We start from the raw sequence: 21,331 nt of genomic DNA, 5'->3' as shown, positions 1-21,331 counted from the left end.
TGTGGTTGGATCTGCTCTTGCAGCACAAGTGATATCTCTCAAGAGTGGGAAAGCCAACCTAAAATGGGTTATTGAGTAAAAGGCCTTTCCATCTGCTAACACCAAAGTGGCAGTCACAGCAGCATCTCTGCTGGGAGCGATGTGGGAGGCAGGCAAATCAAAGAGGGACACCCACATACTGCGGCTGGGCCAACCTGGACGAATTTGCCAAAACAGGCCATGACATGTGCCTGTTACATGAAACAAAGGAGGAGAAGAGGGCAACAGAGGATGAGATGGTTGGATGACATCACCAACTCAGTGAACATGAGTTTGAGCAAGCTCTGGGAGATGGTGAAGGACAGGTAAACCCGGTGTGCTGCAGTACATGGGGTCACAGAGAGTTGGACACAACTAAGCAACTGAACAACAAAATATTTAAATATTTATGAGCAATTTTCCAGAGAAGGCAATGGCACCCCACTCCAGTATTCTTGCCTGGAAAATCCCATGGACGGAGGAGCCTGGAAGGCTGCAGTCCATGGGGTCGCTGAGGGTCGGACACGACTGAGCGACTCCACTTTTACTTTTCACTTTCATGCATTGGAGAAGGAGATGGCAACCCACTCCAGTGTTCTTGCCTGAAGAATCCCAGGGACGGGGGAGCCTGGTGGGCTGCCGTCTATGGGGTCGCACAGAGTCGGACACGACTGAAGTGACTTAGCAGCAGCAGAGCGATTTTCTAATACTGCTATATGGACTTTGTCCTACCTCCCCCCAAAATTGTTGTCTTCTGTTACTGTTACTGAGAATAAGCAGGAAGCGTGATTAACAGGGATGTAAGCCAGCAGGAGCCACTGAAGAAGGGCCGCATGCTAAGTCACAGCTGGCTTGGAAGCTTGGCTTTGCCATGGACCACAGATTGGTTACCTGGACAGGTCACCCAGTCTCTTTGAGACTCAGTATCCTTTTCTGTAAAATGAGCTTGATGATGCCATTGGAAACCCACTATAAAGCACAGGAAGCTCAGCTCAGTGCTCTGTGATGACTTAGAGGGGTGGGATTGGTTGGGGGGAAGGGAGGTCCAAGAGGGAGGGGATATATGTATACATGTAGCTGATTCACTCCATTGTACAGGAGAAACTAACACAATATTGTAAAGCAATTATACTCCATGTTTTTTTAAGATGCTTTAAAAAAATACCATCTACATAGGACTGTTGTGAAATAAGCAAAATGAGATCTACACAACTCCTTGCAGAAGGTCAAGCACCTAACGTGAATGTTGCAGTCACCCTCTCGATGTCTCAGTTCTTCCCAAACGAGCATCCCCACACTGATCACTAATCTCAAAGGTCCCAAGTTCCCAACTAAGTCTCAGGCACAGAGACAGACCTTGGCAGCAGCACACACCTTTCCCAAAGAAAGATCTCCTAACAAATGTGCTCTGTGTGCTGCTGGCTCAAGAAGTGTCCTGTGACACGCGGTCAGCTAACTGGGCCATGAATTCTTCGCTTCATTCCTAACTCTACATCATCCTCACCTGTGTTTTCCCTTATTACTACACTCTGAGTTTAATTTATATTAATACCACCTTATCATATTTCACGTATCTTGGAATACTGCCTCAAAAGCTTTTGGAATAAGATGTCTAAACATACACTTATGCAAAGCTTTCAGAACAAAGAGAAACAAAAAAAAGTCTGAAGGACTAAGAATTAGGGAAAACGTAAAGCCTCGCTTCTTTCATCCTGAAGACAATATGATTTACAAAGCACTAAAAAGAAAGAAATTTCTTTTATGAAAGAAAATGCTTTAAATGGATCCTGAATTCAAAATATTAAACTATACTTAACCAAATTAGCATAATTTCACACCTTAGCTAAATCTTAAATAAATTCTTCTGTATCTAATGTTGGTAGCAAAATATTCTATTCAGCCTTAGCTGAGAAATCAAATCCACCCAAGTTCCAACATCAGTTCAGTTACTTAGTCATGTCCGACTCTTTGCGACCCCATGAATAGCAGCACGCCAGGCCTCCCTGTCCATCACCATCTCCCGGAGTTCACCCAAACTCATGTCCATTGAGTCACTGATGCCATCCAGCCATCTCATCCTCTGTCGTCCCCTTCTCCTCCTGCCCCCAATCCCTCCCAGCATCAGGGTCTTTTCCAATGAGTCAACTCTTTGCATGAGGTAGCCAAAGTATTGGAGTTTCAGCTTTAGCATCATTCCTTCCAAAGAACACCCAGGACTGATCTCCTTTAGAATGGACTGCTTGGACCTCCTTGCAGTCCAAGGGACTCTCAAGAGTCTTCTTAACACCACAGTTCAAAAGCATCAATTCTTTGGCTCTCAGCCTTCTTCACAGTCCAACTCTCACATCCATACATGACCACTGGAAAAACCATAGTCTTGACTACATGGACCTTTGTTAGCAAAGTAATGTCTCTGCTTTTGAATATGCTATCTAGGTTGGTCATAACTTTCCTTCCAAGGAGTAAGCGTCTTTTAATTTCATGGCTGCAGTCACCATCTGCAGTGATTTTGGAGCCTAAAAAATAAAGTTTGACACTGTTTCCACTGTTTCCGCATCTATTTGCCATGAAATTATGGGACCAGATGCCATGATCTTCGTTTTCTGAATGTTGAGATTTAAGCCAACTTTTTCACTCTCCACTTTCACTTTCATCAAGAGGCTTTTGAGTTCCTCTTCACTTTCTGCCATAAGGTGTCATTTGTATATCTGAGGTTATTGATATTTCTCCCAGCAATCTTGAGTCCAGCTTGTGCTTCTTCCAGCCCAGTGTTTCTCATGATGTACTCTGTATATAAGTTAAAAAAGCAGGGTGACAATATACAGCCTTGACGTACTCCTTTTCCTATTTGGAACCAGTCTGTTGTTCCATGTCCAGTTTTAACTGTTGCTTCCTGACCTGCATACAAATTTCTCAAGAGGCAGGTCAGGTGGTCTGGTATTCCCATCTTTTTCAGAGTTTTCCACAGTTTTTTGTGATCCACACAGTCAAAGGCTTTGGTGTAATCAATAAAGCAGAAGTAGATGTTTTTCTGGAACTCTCTTCCTTTTTCCATGATCCAGCGGATGTTGGCAATTTGATCTCTGGTTCCTCTGCCTTTTCTAAAACCAGCTTGAACATCTGGAAGTTCACGGTTCATGTACTGCTGAAGTCTGTCTTGGAGAATTTTGAGCATTACTTTACTAGCGTGTGAGATGAATGCAATTGTACGGTAGTTTGAGCATTCTTTGGCATTGTCTTTCTTTTTCCAGTCCTGTGGCCACTGCTGAGTTTTCCAAATTTGCTGGCATATTGAGTGCAGCACTTTCACAGCATCATCTTTTAGGATTTGAAATAGCTCAACTGGAATTCCATCACCTCCACTAGCTTTGTTCATAGTGATGCTTTCTAAGGCCCAATTGACTTCACATTCCAGGATGTCTGGCTCTAGGTCAGTGATCACACCATCATGATTATCTTGGTTGTGAAGATCTTTTTTGTACAGTTCCTCTGTGTATTCTTGCCACCTCTTCTTAATATCTTCTGCTTCTGTTAGGTCCATACCATTTCTGTCCTTTATCATGCCCATCTTTGCATGAAATGTTCCCTTGGTATCTCAAATTTTCTTGAAGAGATCTCTAGTCTTCCCCATTCTGTTGTTTTCCTCTATTTCTTTGCATGATCGCTGAGGAAGGCTTTCTTATTTCTCCTTGCTATTCTTTGGAACTCTGCATTCAGATACTTATATCTTTCCTTTTCTCCTTTGTATGAAGCAGGGCAAAGGCTAATAGAGTTTTGCCAAGAGAATGCACTGGTCATAGCAAACTCCCTCTTCCAACAACACAAGAGAAGACTCTACACATGGACATCACCAGATGGTCAACACCAAAATCAGATTGATTATATTCTTTGCAGCCAAAGATGGAGAAGCTCTATACAGTCAGCAAAAACAAGACCAGGAGCTGACTGTGGCTCAGATCATGAACTCCTTATTGCCAAATTCAGACTTAAATTGAAGAAAGTAGGGAAAACCACTAGACCATTCAGGTATGACCTAAATCAAATCCCTTATGAGTATACAGTGGAAGTGAGAAATAGATTTAAGGGACTAGATCTGATAGATAGAGTGCCTGATGAACTATGGACAGAGGTTCGTGATATTGTACAGGAGACAGGGATCAAGACCATCCCCATGGAAAAGAAATGCAAAAAAGCAAAATGGCTGCCTGAGGAGGCCTTACAAATAGCTGTGAAAAGAAGAGAAGTGAAAAGTTCCAACATCACGTGCAGTTAAATCTGAGGAGGTGCTATTTCTAACTTTATTCTAAAGCAGTTGTTCTCAACCTTGGATGCACAGTGGAATCGCCTTGGGACCTTTAAAAAATACCAACACCTGGATCTCAGACCCAGAGACACTGATATAAATTGGTTTAGGACCCAGCCTGGGAATGAAAATTTTCAAAAGCTCCCAGGTGATTCTAATGTGCAGCCAAGTTTGCGAAACACTGCTTTCCAGCTAAGCACTGACATGCACCAATTCTTTCAACAGAATGCTGAGAGAACATCGACCTCCTACATTTTCCATTTGTGGCAAAGCACCATTTCCACACTGGAATTTCATCTTAAAAATAAATATATGACCCATGTGCTAAGTCACTTCAGCAGTGTCCGACTCTTTGCAACCCCATGCAATGCAGCCCGCCAGGTTCCTCTGTCCATGGGATTCCCCAGCCAAGAATACTGGAGTGGGTTGCCATTTCCTCCTCCAGGGATGTGACTCATGAATACTAGCAAATAAAACGTATATTTCCAAATGTGAGAGATAACCAAATATATCTTTAAAATGTTAACAACGTCCCTCTAAGCATGTAAATAATTCTTTATCGGGGTCCCCTACCTCTGTGTCCTAATGCCTGATATCTAAGGTGGAGCCAATGTAATAATAATAGAAATAAAGGGCACAATAAATGTAATGAGCTTGAATCATCCTGAAACCATCTTCCCCCCACCTCCCCAGTCCATGGAAAAACTGTCTTCCACAAAACAGGTCTCTAGTGCCAAAAAAGGTTGGACCGCCGCCTTAATGATATGAGGGTAACCGGGTTAATTGAAAACACTCTTCAAAAAGTCATCGTTCAGCTTGCACTGCCATAACATCATCATCATTATGAAGGGTAATCTCATCCATATTCACAAATAACCCAGTACTGTAAGTAGCTGAATTTTTTTTTAAAACAAGAAAAAAAACCCATAAACTTCAATGATTTCAAATGTCAGCCAAGAAATGGAAGAAAAAGATTGACAAAGTTCTAAAAGCAATATATTTTTCTGGACTGTCACTTTCAATCATGAAAAATGTTATTTTTAATTACAAAAAATCAAATGGCACACATACAGCAAACTCCTACCTCTTTTAGAACGAGAGTACCAATGGGAAGAAAAACCCACTCAAGGAAGAGTTAAGTCAAATATTCTGAGCTGTACTATTTATGAATATATCAACCAGTGTGCCTCGCCAGTTAGTTTTATTTTTCTATGATTTAGTACTTATTTATCCAAGTACAGTCAAACTGAAGACAAGATTAGAAATGGGGAAGGTCTGGGTATTTTGAAGTCAGGGAAAAACACATGCAAGAATTAGGAAAAGGAATCACATTTTGTGACAGCCTTAATCATGTCTGTGGAAAGTGAAGTCACTCAGTCGTGTCCAACTCTTTGCGACCCCATGGACTGTAGCCTACCAGGCTCCTCTGTCCATGGGATTTTCCAGGCAACAGAAATGGGGTGGATTGCCATTTCCTTCTCCAGGGGATCTTCCCGACCCAGGGACCGAACCCAGGTCTCCCGCATTGTAGACAGACGCTTAACTGTCTGAGCCGCCAGGGGCGTAAACTAAAAAGAGCAGTTGTAAAAGGTCAAGTGTCAGAGGAGGTGGAGGTCTGGAAAACCCCGGGAGGTCAGCAGAGAAATCACAATGGGTAAATAGCTCCTTCCACAGAACACAACTTCCATCTCTGGGCCTCTCTGTTTGGTTATGACATCATGACACTGAGCCTTCTGCAAAAACTGGTCTAAAAAAAAAAAAAAACTACAGAAGTTTGCTTGAAAATGAAGAAGTTGCTGAAATAGTTAACAAGGAAAGAAAGCAAAGAATAAAGGAGTGATATTAAAATCACATAGGCAAACTCAATGGGGAAGAGCCATTTTCTTTCAGAGTTGACTGAAAAAGTTCTTCGGCAAACAGTAACAAGGACGCCTCATGGGTTCTGAAAGCTCTAAAGCTGGCCATCAGGAATCCGAACCAGGCTGAGCTATCAACAACCGCTGTTTGAGCCTTTAATGGTCCATGACTGGGAGTACTGGGGAAAGTAAAGTCAAAGACTTCATTAAAAACAGAAACACAGAGACTCTTTCCTTTTGGCCAATTTATGCTGCTGGAAACCTCCAGGCCAGCTTTCAACACCACGGCTACATTTGGCTTCATCACCAAATGACGAGAATGGGAGGTGAAACATATCTTTTTGTTTTGTGTGGCCTACCCTGGGTACAACTACAGTCTGGGGTTTTGCCAGGGAATAGTAGCAGAAACCCCACCAATCTCTCTCCAGCCTTCTCCTTCAGTGTTTCCGAGTCCTTTTCTTTCAGAGGCAGCTTAATTAATTGTGGAAATAACCAAAATAAGAAGATGATAACATCAGTTCAGTTCAGTCGCGTCCGACTCTTTGCAACCCCATGAACTGCAGCACGCCAGGCCTCCCTGTCCATCACCAACTCCCACCATGAAAATAACGTCATGATTATTAAAATATTTTAGTTTGTGGTGGGTGACAGATGTGAGCAAAATCATTTCAAAAACCAACTGCACCAGTGAGGAATACTGAAACTTGTGACAGAGGGCAGGTTGCTTCCTGGGCCGATGGCCTGCGTTCTCCACCTGGGGACTGGACTTGGGATGAGTCCCTTTCACTTCTGGCCCTCAGCCTCCTCATTTGTTCAGTAAGAAAGTATACTTGAAGGCAAAAATGTATTTCCACCACCAAAAGTTCGATGATTCTGTGAATTTAAAAATTAATTTTTAAAATGAAATCCCCTTTTAAGATCATTTAAATAGAAACACTAATTACTAGCAAATTGTGCTTTACAATTTGGGGTAGTGTCAAATCACTCCAGTATTGTGGTGTAACAATAAAAATTCACTGTAAATTCGTAGGTTTGGGTACACAGAGTGCCATCTGTTTCTCCTGTGTACATAATGAAAAAATTTCTCAGTCTTGAACTAGAAAAATTCTGGCATTTGCCCTTCTGTCCCTCTATCATCTTTATAAAGGTATTTTGCTCTCACTGACAGTATGTTTAAGTAACATGGGCTCACTTTCCTCAGAATGAAGCCCTGGTCTCATTTTGCTTTCTGCTTTAGTGTGATTTTATTGATTATTTCACTTCTCTTGATCTGCATTTCTTACTTCCACTCCACCTCCCCTGCCAACCCTGCCCTGCACAGGCTCCCTCCTTCCTTCCACAACTCCCTTCCTCTCTAGAGAAATGAATTAGCTATGATTTGTAGCTTATTTTGGAGAATAAAGCTAGATATTTATTTTGCCTAATGTTCATTCAGTAGAATAGTTATCTCCTATTACCTGACATAGGTTTCTCTCATTCTTTTAACGTTTAATTATAGTATTTGGGGACCTCTAAACAGTTTCTCTTGTCAGAAGACTTTTGTTTTTGTAAATTGAGATTTTTAAAAATTAAGAAAAAATTTCTTCTGGTGCATTTTAACTTAATCTCTATAATTGTTAACACAATTACAAATTATTTTTGCAAGTCTTTTTATTATAGACAAAAATCATACATTATACTGGTTTGAGGACATCAGCTTAAAAAACTGGAAGCTATAATGTGCATTTGTGTGTTTTGTCTATTGTATCAGTGAAAGTATTTTTCATTCTTTTTGAACTGAAAAACTTTCTAATTAGTAAATTAATGATTCATATCCCAGCACATCCCCTGACATATGTGGTAACAAATTGCATTTCTCTGTTTCTTGTAAAATCTTTTATATCAAGGGAATAGCATTAAAATACAAGCCCACATTGCTGAATATAGTACTGTTCTGAGGATTTCAGTCTCAAATATCAAATTTTATACTGTCATGTGTCCCTTGCCCATTTGACTTTGTAATTATTTTCATATGATTTGGTGTCCGTGCTTTACTCAAATATAGTCCAACTGAGGGCAGGACCAGAAATGGGAAATTTTTGGATAAACTGAAGACATACCATTTATAAGGAATTGGAGAATATCATATATGCAAAAGTAATTTATTTTTACAGCTCTAAAGTTACATTTGCTTAGGAATATGTATGATTTGGCTAGAGAAAATTTCATTTTGGAAACAATTTTAAAGTTTTATCGTAGCTGATTCAGCTAATTAAATATCCTAATTGAATTTACACTTAAGTATTCACTGTACTGCAGATGGTGACTGCAGCCATGAAATTAAAAGATGCTTACTCCTTGGAAGGAAAGTTATGACCAACCTAGATAGCATATTCAAAAGCAGAGATATAACTTGGCCAACAAAGATCCGTCTAGTCAAGGCTATGGTTTTTCCAGCGATCATGTATGGATGTGAGAGTTGGACTTTGAAGAAAGCTGAGCACCGAAGAATTGATGCTTTTGAACTGTGGTGTTGGAGAAGACTCTTGCGAGTCCCTTGGACTGCAAGGAGATCCAACCGGTCCATTCTAAAGTAGACCAGTCCTGGGTGTTCATTGGAAGGACTGATGCTGAGGCTGAAACTCCAATACTTTGGCCACTTCATGCGAAGGGTTGACTCATTGGAAAAGACCCTGATGCTGGGAGGGATTGGGGGCAGGAGGAGAAGGGGACGGCAGAGGATGAGATGGCTTGGTGGCATCACCGACTTGATGGACATGAGTTTGAGTGAACTCCGGGAGTTGGTGATGGACAGGGAGGCCTGGCATGCTCCAATTCATGGGGTCGCAAAAAGTCGGACACGACTGAGCGAGTGAACTGACTGATTCTTATGCACTTGTTAGAAATGGCTTGCTTAAATGTTTTAACATCCTTTTAAAAAAAAAAAAAAAGAAAGAAAAATAAGGAGAAATGAACATTACAAGGCCACTCAGATTTCTGGACTTATGTGTTTGGTAACAAAGAGACCCAGAACATATATGCATTTTCAGAGTAGGAGAAAATGGTGAAAATATTCCCAGTTTGAATACAACTTCAGTTGTGTCTCTCTTTTTTTATACTTCACTTTTGCCATCCCCACAGACTTCTAGAAAATGTGTAATATAATCAGTTTTGTATAATATAATCAGTTAACTAGATAATTTTTTCCTTTTTTTATTTTTAAGAAATAAGCACTTCGGGGGCTTCCCTAGTGGTCCGATGACTAAGACTCTGCACTGCCAGTGCAGGGGGCCTGGGTTTGATTCCTGGGCAGGCAACTAGATCCCACACGCTGTAACAAAAAGTTCACCATGCCACAACTAAGACCTGGAACAGCCAAAGAACTAAAATAAACACATACATTTCTTTAAAAAAAGACGAAATAAGCATTTTGCCCAATTCCAGGGCCATAATTTTTCCTACACCTAAGGCACTCCTGCCCCTAAGAATTAAACTCTAAGATTTGATGTATATGAAAGAATGAGAAAATGGTACTGACTTTTCTGTGACTCAGTACCAAGGACAGACTGAAAATACGAGAATTCTAGTCTAGAGGAAAAAAATTGAGAAAGATATGATTGATTAAAGTCTAAGGATCAAAATGTCAAATAAGGTGATGAACCAAAACATTCATCAATCCTTGGGTAAAACTAAAGAAGAGTGTGTCCCAGAGGCTAAAAAATGTAGGATTTAGGGTAAATAAAAGAAAGGGCTATGTCACATCTATGGAATTGTCATCTGGTGACAGAGATTGAAAAAGACTCAAGCAGATTAATTCTTCACTTATGTAATGAGTTTTAAGGGAAGCCAAGAGTGCCCTCGAGTAGCATCCCTGACCTCTGAGGCTGACCACAAACTGGAGAACCAAGTTTCTTCAAGAAAACCCTAAGGCCATCCTTAACCAGAATATACTAGTCTGCATGACTGTGGGTCAGACCCACTTAGGAAACTTTAAATTCCTACTGGAAAGCGAAAACTTCCTCAGTGGGGTACACATTAGAGAATCTGCCTATCAATCTGATAAACTATTTCTAGACAAGAAGAGGGAAAAGTGCAGAAAGATATTCCTCACTCAAACATCTCACCAACCCAATGCAAATATGAAGAGACTCATTGGCTAGTCCCGGGCTCCACAAAAAAGAAGACTCTCTTTTGTTTTCCCACCACCTAGTCCAGGACCCAGCATCTAGTAAGGTTTTCCTAACTATGGAGTTAACAAGCTCTGCTCTAAAACTGTAAGTATCTCCCAGAGGGTGTTACACTAATTATAATTAGTCATTTATACTGGAGTGGGATTAACAAATATGGAGTTAACAACAAATGTGGGATAACAAATCTCAGCATTATCAACATATCCAGGTTGGGATGGTTAAGAATATAGAACAGACCAGTAATACTCCTAAGCTCCTGAAAAATTAACAACCAAGATCATCATACCCAGAGAGATTAGGATGTAGTTAAAGACCAAAGCCAAAAACACAAATGAAAATTCACAAGAATGCATAGAAAATTAGTTTAAATTGAGTAGGTTAAATGCTATTCATGCCAAGGAAAACATTTAAGGGTGCTCTAATCTAATTTTTGTTAAAATGAATTTTTAGTGAGCACATACCTTTGTCCTCCCACGTATACACCCAAAACTCATCCTTTTTGTGGGCCTAAGCACAATGTAGAAACTCATGTGTGTGTGTGCTAAGTTGCTTCAGTTGTGTCCAACTGTGCAATGCTATGGACTGTAACCCACCAGGCTCCTCTGTCCATGGGATTCTCCAGGCAAGAATACTAGAGTGGGTTGCCATGCCCTTCTCCAGAGAATCTTCCCAAATCGGGGACTGAACCAGTGTCTCTTCTGCATTGGCAGGCAAGTTCTTTACCACTAGTGCCACCTGGGAAGCTCGTAGAAACTCAGGTATTTACCAAATAATTAGTATCTCTGAGGATATCACAGTACTCATTTGAAGAGCATAATTTTTACTTAAATTACCAATTATTTAGCACCAGTGATCTCATTGAACATTTCTTTTCCTCCCTTCACTCTCAGAGGTGATACTAAAGATCACTTTGCTTTAGAAATCATAATGAAAAATGAAAGTTGCTCAGTCATGTCCAACTCTTGGTGACCCCATGGACTATACAGTTCATGGAATTCTCCAGGCCAGAATACTGGAGTGGGTAGCTGTTCCTTTCTCCAGGGGATCTTCCCAACCTGGGATGGAACCCAGATCTCCTGCATTGCAGGTGGATTCTTTACCAGCTGAGCCACCAGGGAAGTCCAGAAATTATAATACTTCAATATTACTTTAAAAATAATTTTAATTTTAAATGATTTTTACTATAGTACTTCAATACTTTACTACAATACTTCCATTTACTTTAAAAATAAATTAAAAAAAAAAAAGAAATCATGACCACTTAAATCTTCAGTCAAACCATGAATAAACTTCACAACCATGAGAAAATTTACAGAGCGCCTCCATCACATAAAGAAGCAAAGTCCAGGACCAGTTGTCCAAACCGTTCTCTGCCACCACATTCAACCTGTGAGGATAAATCCAGCTTACTATGGGAGTCAGGGCTGGCGGGTAGGGGCAAGGCAGACAGCAGGGGTGGGAGGTTGACAGAGCTTCAGCAGGGGAGGCAGCTGTTCCAGTAGCCAGCAAATAGCTGGTAATTGTGACTTCCATGACATAACACTCCCACAAGATAAGGATTCCAGTGGCCGTTGTTTCTTGAAAGAACAATGGTTTCCAGTTAACACATGACACAGTTTGTGAAATGACACCAAGCACTGACCTGTATATAATACACACACACTCACGGAATTAAAGGATTATTAGGATAGCGGATGTCCAGACACTGCCAAAATGTGAACCCCCAGAGATAATAAAAGCGCGAGCAGCAGCAGGATTAGACATTGAAAGGATTACAGCAACTTTGCTCCGCACGAGTCATGTGCTGAGAGCTCGGCCACCACAAAAGCCTGGCAACAGCAGGAGCCTACACTGTAAGTTCTATTTCTTTTTGCTCGCAGAGAACCTGGGAGCTGTGTGTCCTACAGAACCATAGCCGTTCCCTCCATCCCTAGAAATATCAAGACATCAAAAGGTCAAAGACTCAAAATTAAGGAAAGATTAGAGCAACAAGTCAAACATCCTTTAAAGTGAAAAATAGATAATTATGCTATATTCCATTAACACAACATGGGCATGGGAGCAGGTAGAAAATGAAAGAAAAAATTAACTGCTAACAAGCAAACTTGTAAATCTTAAAACTTCAGGTTAATGGAGCCAAGCACTAAGCTAGAAAAGCTCTAGTCCTTACTCTGACAGCTCTGGCTAAATTATGAGTCGCTCCAAATGACACTGATATGGTTCCTGGTCCCAGTAATAGAGAAAAGGGCCTGGAACGACAATAGTCCGGGTGCCTCCAGTAGAACCCTTACCCAGGTGTCATCACTGGCAGCCGACTGCTGATAAAAAGTCAGCAGCAGGAAAACATGGAGACTTCGGGCAACTGCTGCTGCTGCTAAGTCACTTCAGTTGTGTCTGACTCTGTGCGACCCCATACACGGCAGCCCACCAGGCTCCCCCGTCCCTGGGATTCTCCAGGCAAGAACACTGGAGTGGGTTGCCATTTCCTTCTCCAATGCATGAAAGTGAAAAGTCAAAGTGAAGTCGCTCAGTCATGTCTGACTCTTTGCGACCCCATGGACTGCAGTCCACCAGGCTCCTCCATCCATGGGATTTTCCAGGCAAGAGCACTGGAGTGGGGTGCCATTGCCTTCTCCTTTTGGGCAACTGAGGGCTTGTTAGAAACCAGAGACCACAGCATCAGCCCTGAAGGCTGGTTCCAGAATTATCAAATACAAGTACATACAAGCCTTGTACATATTCTGTCTAAATATTCTTCTGCTAGTGGCAAAAAGACGACTGTGAGACCTCCAACAGAACACCATAATCCAATACAACTGCCACAGGCAAATTCAAGAGTAATATTTCCAAACAGGGCGTAAGAATAAATGTATACTTCAAGATCTTTAAAAAATTATTATGTACCTAGTATAGCCACAGAATTTGAGACTCCTAATGGGATCCTGGAAAAGACCCTGATGCTGGGAAAGATTGAGGGGAGGAGAAGGGAATGACAGAGGATGAGACGGTTGGATGGCATCACTGACTCAAGGCACACAAGCTTGAGCAAACTCTGAGAGATAGTGAAGGACAGGGAAGCCTGGAGTGCTGCAGTTCATGGGGTCGCAAAGAGTCAGACACGACTTAGGAGCTGAACAACGGCAACAAACAATGGGATCTTAGAGATCTTGTGATTCAATTCTCTTTACATCGTGCAGAGCTGTTAGGTAACTTGACTAAAAAAAAAAAAAAAAAAGAAGCTAGTGGCAAAGGCAGGACACAGCTCTCTCCAGTTTGTTTAAAGCTTTTTCCATGCCAGAAAGTGACCTTGAAAACTGGTCAGATGACAAAGACACAGTTTTACTGGTCACCGTGATAGCAAGCAACAGAAGTATGCAATAATAATTTCAATAAGAGCAGAGCAGAGCTGAAATTCTGAGGAGGGTAAAAGTGCTAAATATATGCAAAAAAAAAAACAAAAAAAAATTTTTTTTTAATTAAATTGTGGAAGCCCCCTTCCTTTAATTGAACTTTTAGCCAGCAATCTGTTGTTTCAATCCCAGCGAAAACTATGCTTTATGGAGCCTGATTTAAAATGTAAGGCCAAACAGATCTGGAAAAGTACAGCTTTATCCTTGTACTTAATTTATACTATAGTGTACTGTAATTATGCCTGAAATAAAAGCTATATTCTGAGTAAAGACAAAAGGCTCTTGTTAATGACATTCCATTCCCAATGTAGACTATGACAAAAGGCCTCTTCATCTGAAGCCAACTGTCATTATACTTTGTAGCTTGTATGGAGCTATTGGACTAATATTTGTCCTGGGATTAGTGGTGGGATAACCAATCAGTCAACTCCTCCACTGCAGTTTTCCATTATCCTCAAACAAATGACCAAAAGGAAAAAAAAAAGAAAATTGGCAGGCGGAATGACAACTATATTTATGAGATTAAACTCTCAAACCCTTCACAGTTTGCCGGGCAACTAATAACCATTTGCCAAGCTGTTCATTTAATAATGAGTCAGCTAAACCCAAAGCAAATGATCCTCCAACCAACCAGTGCTACTACGGTCATAGCCACGCTGACAAGCCCCAGTTACTTATGTAACATACTTTACTTAGAAGAAGTACAAGTTGGCCTGTACCAAAAAAAAAAAAAAAAAAAAAAACACCTCTTCTCATTCGCCAATAGGAATGCAAGCTACCCTGTGGTATTTTTGAATAACTGAAATTTATAGGAGATTTTGTGATTTATGAAAGCCAGAAGGGCCAGCAAATTGTTTAGGGAGTAATTCCTCTCTGTGTACGACTAGAGACGGAGGGCCAGAAGCTCGTCATCCAATTCAGTATAACGTGACCTTAGGTCATCTGAGTCTATTCCCTCATTTCATAAAGCAGTGTCAACACTGAGACCATCCCCACCTGGGGATTATGAGGACCGAGTAAAATTCTATTTGTCAAAGCAAAGTAAGCTGTATATTACACAACACAGTCATAAGGAGGAAAAAGCCAGGTGGGCTGCTTTCCAAGAAATACATGTGTCCAAATGGGAGAAAATATCAAGTGGCCTCTGCTCTCTCCTCTCCTGCTTCTCTGGCCCATCTCTACATAAGATAAGCAAAGCAACCAGCAATATCCCATTGGCTTTGACTTACTAATAGTTCATCCATGCTGGTCTGGCATTTTTCCAAGTTGATCCGCTTTATTGCTACACGTTCTTGCCTGGGTTTGCACAGAGCAGCCTGAACCACGGCTGTAGCGCCACTGCCTGAAAGGAAATGAAAACAACGTCAGCTGTCAAATGGCACACTGTCAGGTTACCCACATACATTCTTTTTTTTTTTTCAAGTTTCTATAACTTGGGTATTCAACACATTACCATCTGACATCCTTTTAAAGAGTTTCTTAAGTTCGAAAATAATTATCTGGATGAGATAAAGGAAAATCTGGATTTTTCTAGAGGATACAAAGACAGTATCTACACTCCAGAGGCTTAACAATCCAGGAAGGTGACCCACATCAAAAGAGCCCACTGCAATACAGTGTGTTCACGGCTGCCTAGAATAAAGGCTGAGAAAATAATATATCTGATGTCACAAGAATAAAGGACAAGAGCATTTCATTACAACCCTGCGTGGAAGCCATTACCATCCTTGGGTACTGGCGTTTTCTCATCGTGATGACCACAATATCTCAAGCTCTTCTCCCCCTTCAGCGCAAACCAAGCCACTCCAGCCTAAGCTACTTGAGGGCTTCCACCACATGCTATGACTTCTCTGCTCTGAACACTCTCTGAGTTTCTCTCTTTCAAGCTTGCTCTACAATTAGAAGAACAGGAATCAACCCAAGTATTCTCATGTTGAAAGCAGGCCTCTTCAAGGATGCCAAGCAAAATGATGCAAACCTGTAATTACAAAAGCTCTCAGCATTCATATGCATTTCCCATTTCTAAGGTTTCATGATCATTAGCTAATGCACTCAAACTCCTAGGAGACAGAGTCATGTCATTATCCATATTTTATAAGAACAAAATGTAGACGTGTAATGACTTGTGGCAGAGCACAAAGAGCTTCTAATCGAATTTGTATTCCAAAGGGGCAAAAAGACCTCCAGGTTAAGGCATCTCAATTCTGCAAAGAATATCAAAAATCTCATTCTCATCACATAAATCTTCTCCCACTGCAAGACTGCCAAGAAGAGAAACAGCCTGTGCAAAAGGGGGTGGATGTGACCGTCTTCTCCTTCAAGTTTTCCTTTGGGTACTTTTTCCCAAATGAGTTGCTAAATATCACCCAAATGGGGGAGGGGAGATTATTTTTGTCAAAAAAGAGGAGAGACCAGTAGCTATCTTGATACATGTGAGATAGAGGCATGACATTTCCTGTGCAAATCAAGGCTTCCCCACCCCAACAAAAGTGCCCAAATGAGTGTCTTTGGTGCAAAGGTTCTGCCCTGTGGTCTCACCATCAGCTCTAGCCCCCTGACCTGGTGACCCAGCAGGTCACCCATATGCTCCAAAGACAGGTCTCCAACTTCAAGGATTCCGTTGCAGGAAGCCCCACCCATGTTCACCAGGGGAGTAAATCCACATATAGTGACCACCCACTATACAGTCGGCATTTTCCTTGTATAATTGGTTACAAGCCCGTGCATTTTGTTGTTGTTGTTGTTAATAGCCTCGTTTTACATGTGAGAAAACTGGGACCCCCACAGCTAACAAGTACCTGAGTCAGGTCTGCCATACTCCCAGGTCCATGCTTTTTTCCTTCTACCCACAAGCCAGAAGCACACTTTTCCCCTGCAGCCTTGTTTTGCCATTGCTAAGAAAATATCTTCTACATTGTCCTATATGTTGAAGACAAGAGAATCAACCTAGAGGGAAGGTCTGAGTGAGCCACACTCTCTCTAGAGCTCAGTTCTCAGAATGATCAGTTCGTCAGTTGGTGGTTCAGTGGTAAGGAATCTGCCTGCAATGCAGGAGACTCTGGTTTGATCCCTGGGTCGGGAAGATCCCCTTGAGGAGGACATGACAAACCCACTCCAGCATTCTTGCCTGGAGAATCCCATGGACAGAGGGGCCTGATGGACTACAGTCCGTGGGGTCACAAAGAGTCAGACACGACTGAGTAAGTAAACCACCACCACCACCCCCTCCCTTACCTTAGTGCTTCTCCATCAACTGTTACTCCAAGTCCCACTGGATCAACCTCACCAGCGTGCAGATCACAGCATGCTGGGCTCAATCCAGAATGTTCCAGATACCAGAGCCAAACACTACAAAGAGCCCTGCTGATAGCAGAGTGCATTTTCCAGTCAAGGTCTCCAGAACAAGAGCCCATCGCTGAAGGGAGCCCACAGAGAAAGTGATAAGTAGCTAGTTAGCACTGGGCCTGGTACCCAGCAGAGAAATCAACAAACACCTTTAATGAGCTGCTGATGGGAAGCTCAGCCCTATCTATTATAAAACTCCCCCCAGTCCAACCCCTCCATTCTCCATCCACATCTCAGACCATTTTCAAACTGGGAAAACTGGAAAACAGGAAAGAAGACAACAAATTCCCAGAAAGGATAAAATAAGTGTATGTCATATGGGGCTACCACTCAGAGTCAGTTAAGTCCTTGACTATAAAAGTCTTCTGGCTTCCACAGACAAATGCAAGAACATGGACACAAAGAAGAATTCTAAAAAGGGGGAGGGATGTTGAGTTGGCTTTTGCACAGCAAAGGATACCTCTGACAAAATGAAAAGACAAACTATTGAATGGCAGAAGATATTTGCAAATGATATGACTGAAAAGGAGTTAATATTCAAAATATATAAACAGCTCATACAACTCAACATCAAAAAACAAACTGACAAATGGGCAGGGAAAAAAATAAATTTTAAAATAAATAAAAATTTTAAATGGGCAGAACTGAATAGACATTTTTCCAAAGAGGACGTGCAGATGGCCTATGGGCACATGAAAAGATGCTCAACGCGGCCAATAATCAGGGAAATGCAAATCAAAACCAACATGAGATAACACCTCATAGCCATCAGAATGGCTATCATCAAAAAGAGCACAAAAGGTTGTCAAGGATGTGAAGAAGAAAGAAGCCTTGTACACTGTTGATAGGAATGTAAATTGGTGCAGCTACTGTGAAAACTGTATGGAGGTGTCTCAAAAAGCTCAAAATAGAACTACCATATGACCTGGTAATTCCACTCCTGGTTATGTATCTGAAAAAAACCAATGCACTAATTCTAAAAGATATATGCACTCCAATGTTCATAGTAACATTATTTGCAATTGCCAAGATATGGAAGAAACCTAAGTGTCCGTCAACAGATATATGGAGACGGAAGCTCTCTCTCTCTCTCACACACACACACACACACACACAATAGATATATTACTCAGCCATAAAGAAAAGAAATTTGCCATTTGCAGCAAGCGCCATGACTGGCCTTGGAGGACATTATGGTAAGTGAAATAAATCAGAGAAAGATGAATACTGTATGATACCACTTACATGTGGAATCTAAAAAATACGACAAACTACTAAATGTAACAAAAAAGACGTACACTCACAGTTATAGAGGTTACGCCGCTATATAACCAGTGGTTACCCGTGGGGAGGGGAGGAGGGGCAACACAGGGCTGGAGAAGTGGGAGATACAAACTGCTGGGTAGAAGATCATTTCAAGGATGTACTGTACAACATGGGGTATACAGTCATCATTGTGTAACAGTTACAGGTGGAAAGTCACCTTTAAAAAGTGATAATAAATAATAAAAACTTTTATTTTTTTTAAAAAGGGGAGGGAGTGGTGGGGAAAATCTTTTATTAGAGCCATACAACCAGAGGATCGTTATTGCTTTATACATATAGCTGACTAAAGAACAGCTAGCGGCTTCTCATCTTGATAAAGAATAAATGTGAAGCTTTAGAACCTGAGGTGACTGTCACTTCACGTAAGGATTTAACCACTCATTGGACAATTTGGAACAGTCTACTTTGAATCCAAAGATTTCCTTCAACTGTAAGAGATCAGGAGCAACATTAGAGGTGCAGGGAGCCTCAAAGCTCATCACTGAGTCCAACCCCTCACTTTATGGGTAAGGACAGGAAGGGAAGAGAAGAGAGCTCTCATCGGAAACCAGACCAGCCAGCACCTTGAACTGGACTGCCCAGCCTCCAGCAGAGTGAGAAATAAATTTCTGTTGTTGAAGGCATCCATTCTTAAGGTATTTTGTTACGGCAGCCCCAGCTGATTCACACAAAAGACTTTCCTTGTCTGTTCTAAACTCACAATCACCTATGCTAATTACGCTATACAACTCAGAAGTTCTCAAAAACTTCCTTAAGTGAAAGTGAAAGTCACTCAGTCGTGTCCAACTCTTTGAGACCCAATGGACTTATACAGTCTGTGGAATTCTCCAGGCCAGAACACTGGAGTGGGTAGCAAGTCCCTTCGCCTAGGGATCTTCCCAGCCCAGGAATCAAACCAGGGTCTCCTGTATTGCAGGCAGATTCTTTAGCAGCTGAGCTACCAAGGGATCCCCCCAAAACTTCCTAATTAATTCAAATAGCACTAAGAGAAAAGATTCAACTGGAGGGCCTCTGGTAGGCCTCTGTAACCCTCAAGACTCTTGAAAGGATGGTTGGACAGAGATTCTATCCAATCCTGGTTCTGATTCCCAGAGTTCAGTGATACTGGGCCTATTTCTACCTATACCTCCGTTTCCTTAACAGGCATAATAAAATGACCTGCACCACCAAATAACACAATTGTCTCACATCCCTGGAAAACAGCGACTCAATAAACATAAGGCTATCTCTCTAGGACTCATTTCTCCATCTGTAACGTGGAGACAGAATACATCCGTAGTTTATATTGGGGAAAGCAGCCGCAGGTCAGGACTCAGTTTCATTTTGCTTACCAGGAAGATGCAGCTGGTTTAAAAGGAGGAAGAGGTGGGCTAAACTGGGAAACCAGAAGACTAAATGATTTCTAACATTTGATACAGCGTGATGAGCTTCAGATCAGTCGCTCAGTCATGTCCGACTCTTTGCGACCCCATGAATCGCACGCAGCATGCCAGGCCTCCCTGTCCATCACTAACTCCTGGAGTTCACCCAGACTCACATCCATCGAGTCAGTGATGCCATCCAGCCATCTCATCCTCTGTCGTCCCCTTCTCCTCCTGCCCCCAATACCTCCCAGCATCAGAGTCTTTTCCAATGGGTCAACTCTTCGCATGAGGTAGCGAAAGTACTGGAGTTTCAGCTTTATCGTCATTCCTTCCAAAGAAATCCCAGGGCTGATCTCCTTCAGAATGGACAGGATGGATCTCCTTGCAGTCCAAGGGACTCTCAAGAGTCTTCTCCAACACCACAGTTCAAAAGCATCAATTCTTCGGTGCTCAGCTTTCTTCACAGTCCAACTCTCACATCCATACATGACCACAGGAAAAACCATAGCCTTGACTAGACGAACCTTTGTTGGAAAAGTTATATCTCTGCTTTTGAATATGCTATCTAGGTTGGTCATAACTTTCCCTCCAAGGAGTAAGTGTCTTTTAATTTCATGGCTGCAGTCACCATCTGTAGTGATTTTGGAGCCCAGAAAAATAAAGTCTGACACTGTTTCCACTGTTTCCCCATCTATTTCCCATGAAGTGATGGGACCAGATGCCATGATCTTCGTTTTCTGAATGTTGAGCTTTAAGCCAACTTTTTCACTCTCCACTTTCACTTTCATCAAAGTGAAAAAGTACTTTGTACTTTTTCAAGGTCCTTCCTACCACATAGGAAGCACTAATTAAATCTCAACTAATACTTCTCCTCAGGGAAAACCCTCCGGGTCAACTGGTGTCCTGTCAATTTGTTATGTTAATACCACACAGCATTTCACAATGTCTATGTACACAATTCATTCAGCCCTTCTTTAATTGATGAATATTCTCTTTTGTGTTCACTTCCCCCACCGTTACAAACAATGTAGCATAAACATCTAGTACTTTTAAAATATACATTAGTCGAGGACAAGAACTTTCATGTTAAAGTTAGGACATAGTCAGTAGTCACTTCCCATAAAAGTCAGGATTTAAAAAGCAAAAAGATGAACAAAACAAGGCATAACATTAGCCTGTGACGTGAATGGTTGGTGGGGAAGCAATCTATCATCACATCCTTCTCAAATGAAGAGCATCAAGCCAAAGCTTTAACCAGAGTTTGCCCATCTCTTAGCACATGAACGAGCGAGCTCCTTAAGTATGCTTGCTTAGCTGTCTTTCTTGGTAAATAGAGTCCAGAGCTGTATCAGGCATTCTTTTTAGAGGCTGGCTGTTGGTGTGTAGTAAACAAAACAAATGACTTTGGTCCAGCTAATAATTTCTTCCAAATCTCTTTATCCATCTTACTCAAGGTGCTCTATTTATATCACATGAGCAACCTCATAGTCCAAGAGGCCAATCAGGTCAGATCACATGAGGGTCAGAAGCTGGCCAGGGT

General features: G+C 41.6%; 1 protein-coding gene across 7 annotated transcripts in view; it reads right to left on the bottom strand.

Annotated features, from left to right (window-relative positions):
* The window catches only part of STK39 (serine/threonine kinase 39), a 320,485-nt gene that overhangs the window by 237,783 nt on the left and 61,371 nt on the right, over nt 1-21,331 (bottom strand). For all 7 annotated transcript variants that reach the window (XM_055572347.1, XM_055572346.1, XM_055572348.1 and 4 more), the window contains one exon: nt 14,986-15,098. In XM_055572347.1, the coding sequence (XP_055428322.1) occupies nt 14,986-15,098 (113 nt within the window). The remainder of the gene's footprint in view (nt 1-14,985; nt 15,099-21,331) is intronic.

The sequence above is a fragment of the Bubalus kerabau genome, chromosome 3 (genome assembly GCF_029407905.1).
Source record: "Bubalus kerabau isolate K-KA32 ecotype Philippines breed swamp buffalo chromosome 3, PCC_UOA_SB_1v2, whole genome shotgun sequence".
NCBI lineage: Eukaryota > Metazoa > Chordata > Mammalia > Artiodactyla > Bovidae > Bubalus > Bubalus kerabau.
The sequence above is the reverse complement of the archived record's forward strand: the minus strand, read 5'-3'. Positions and strand labels throughout refer to the sequence as shown.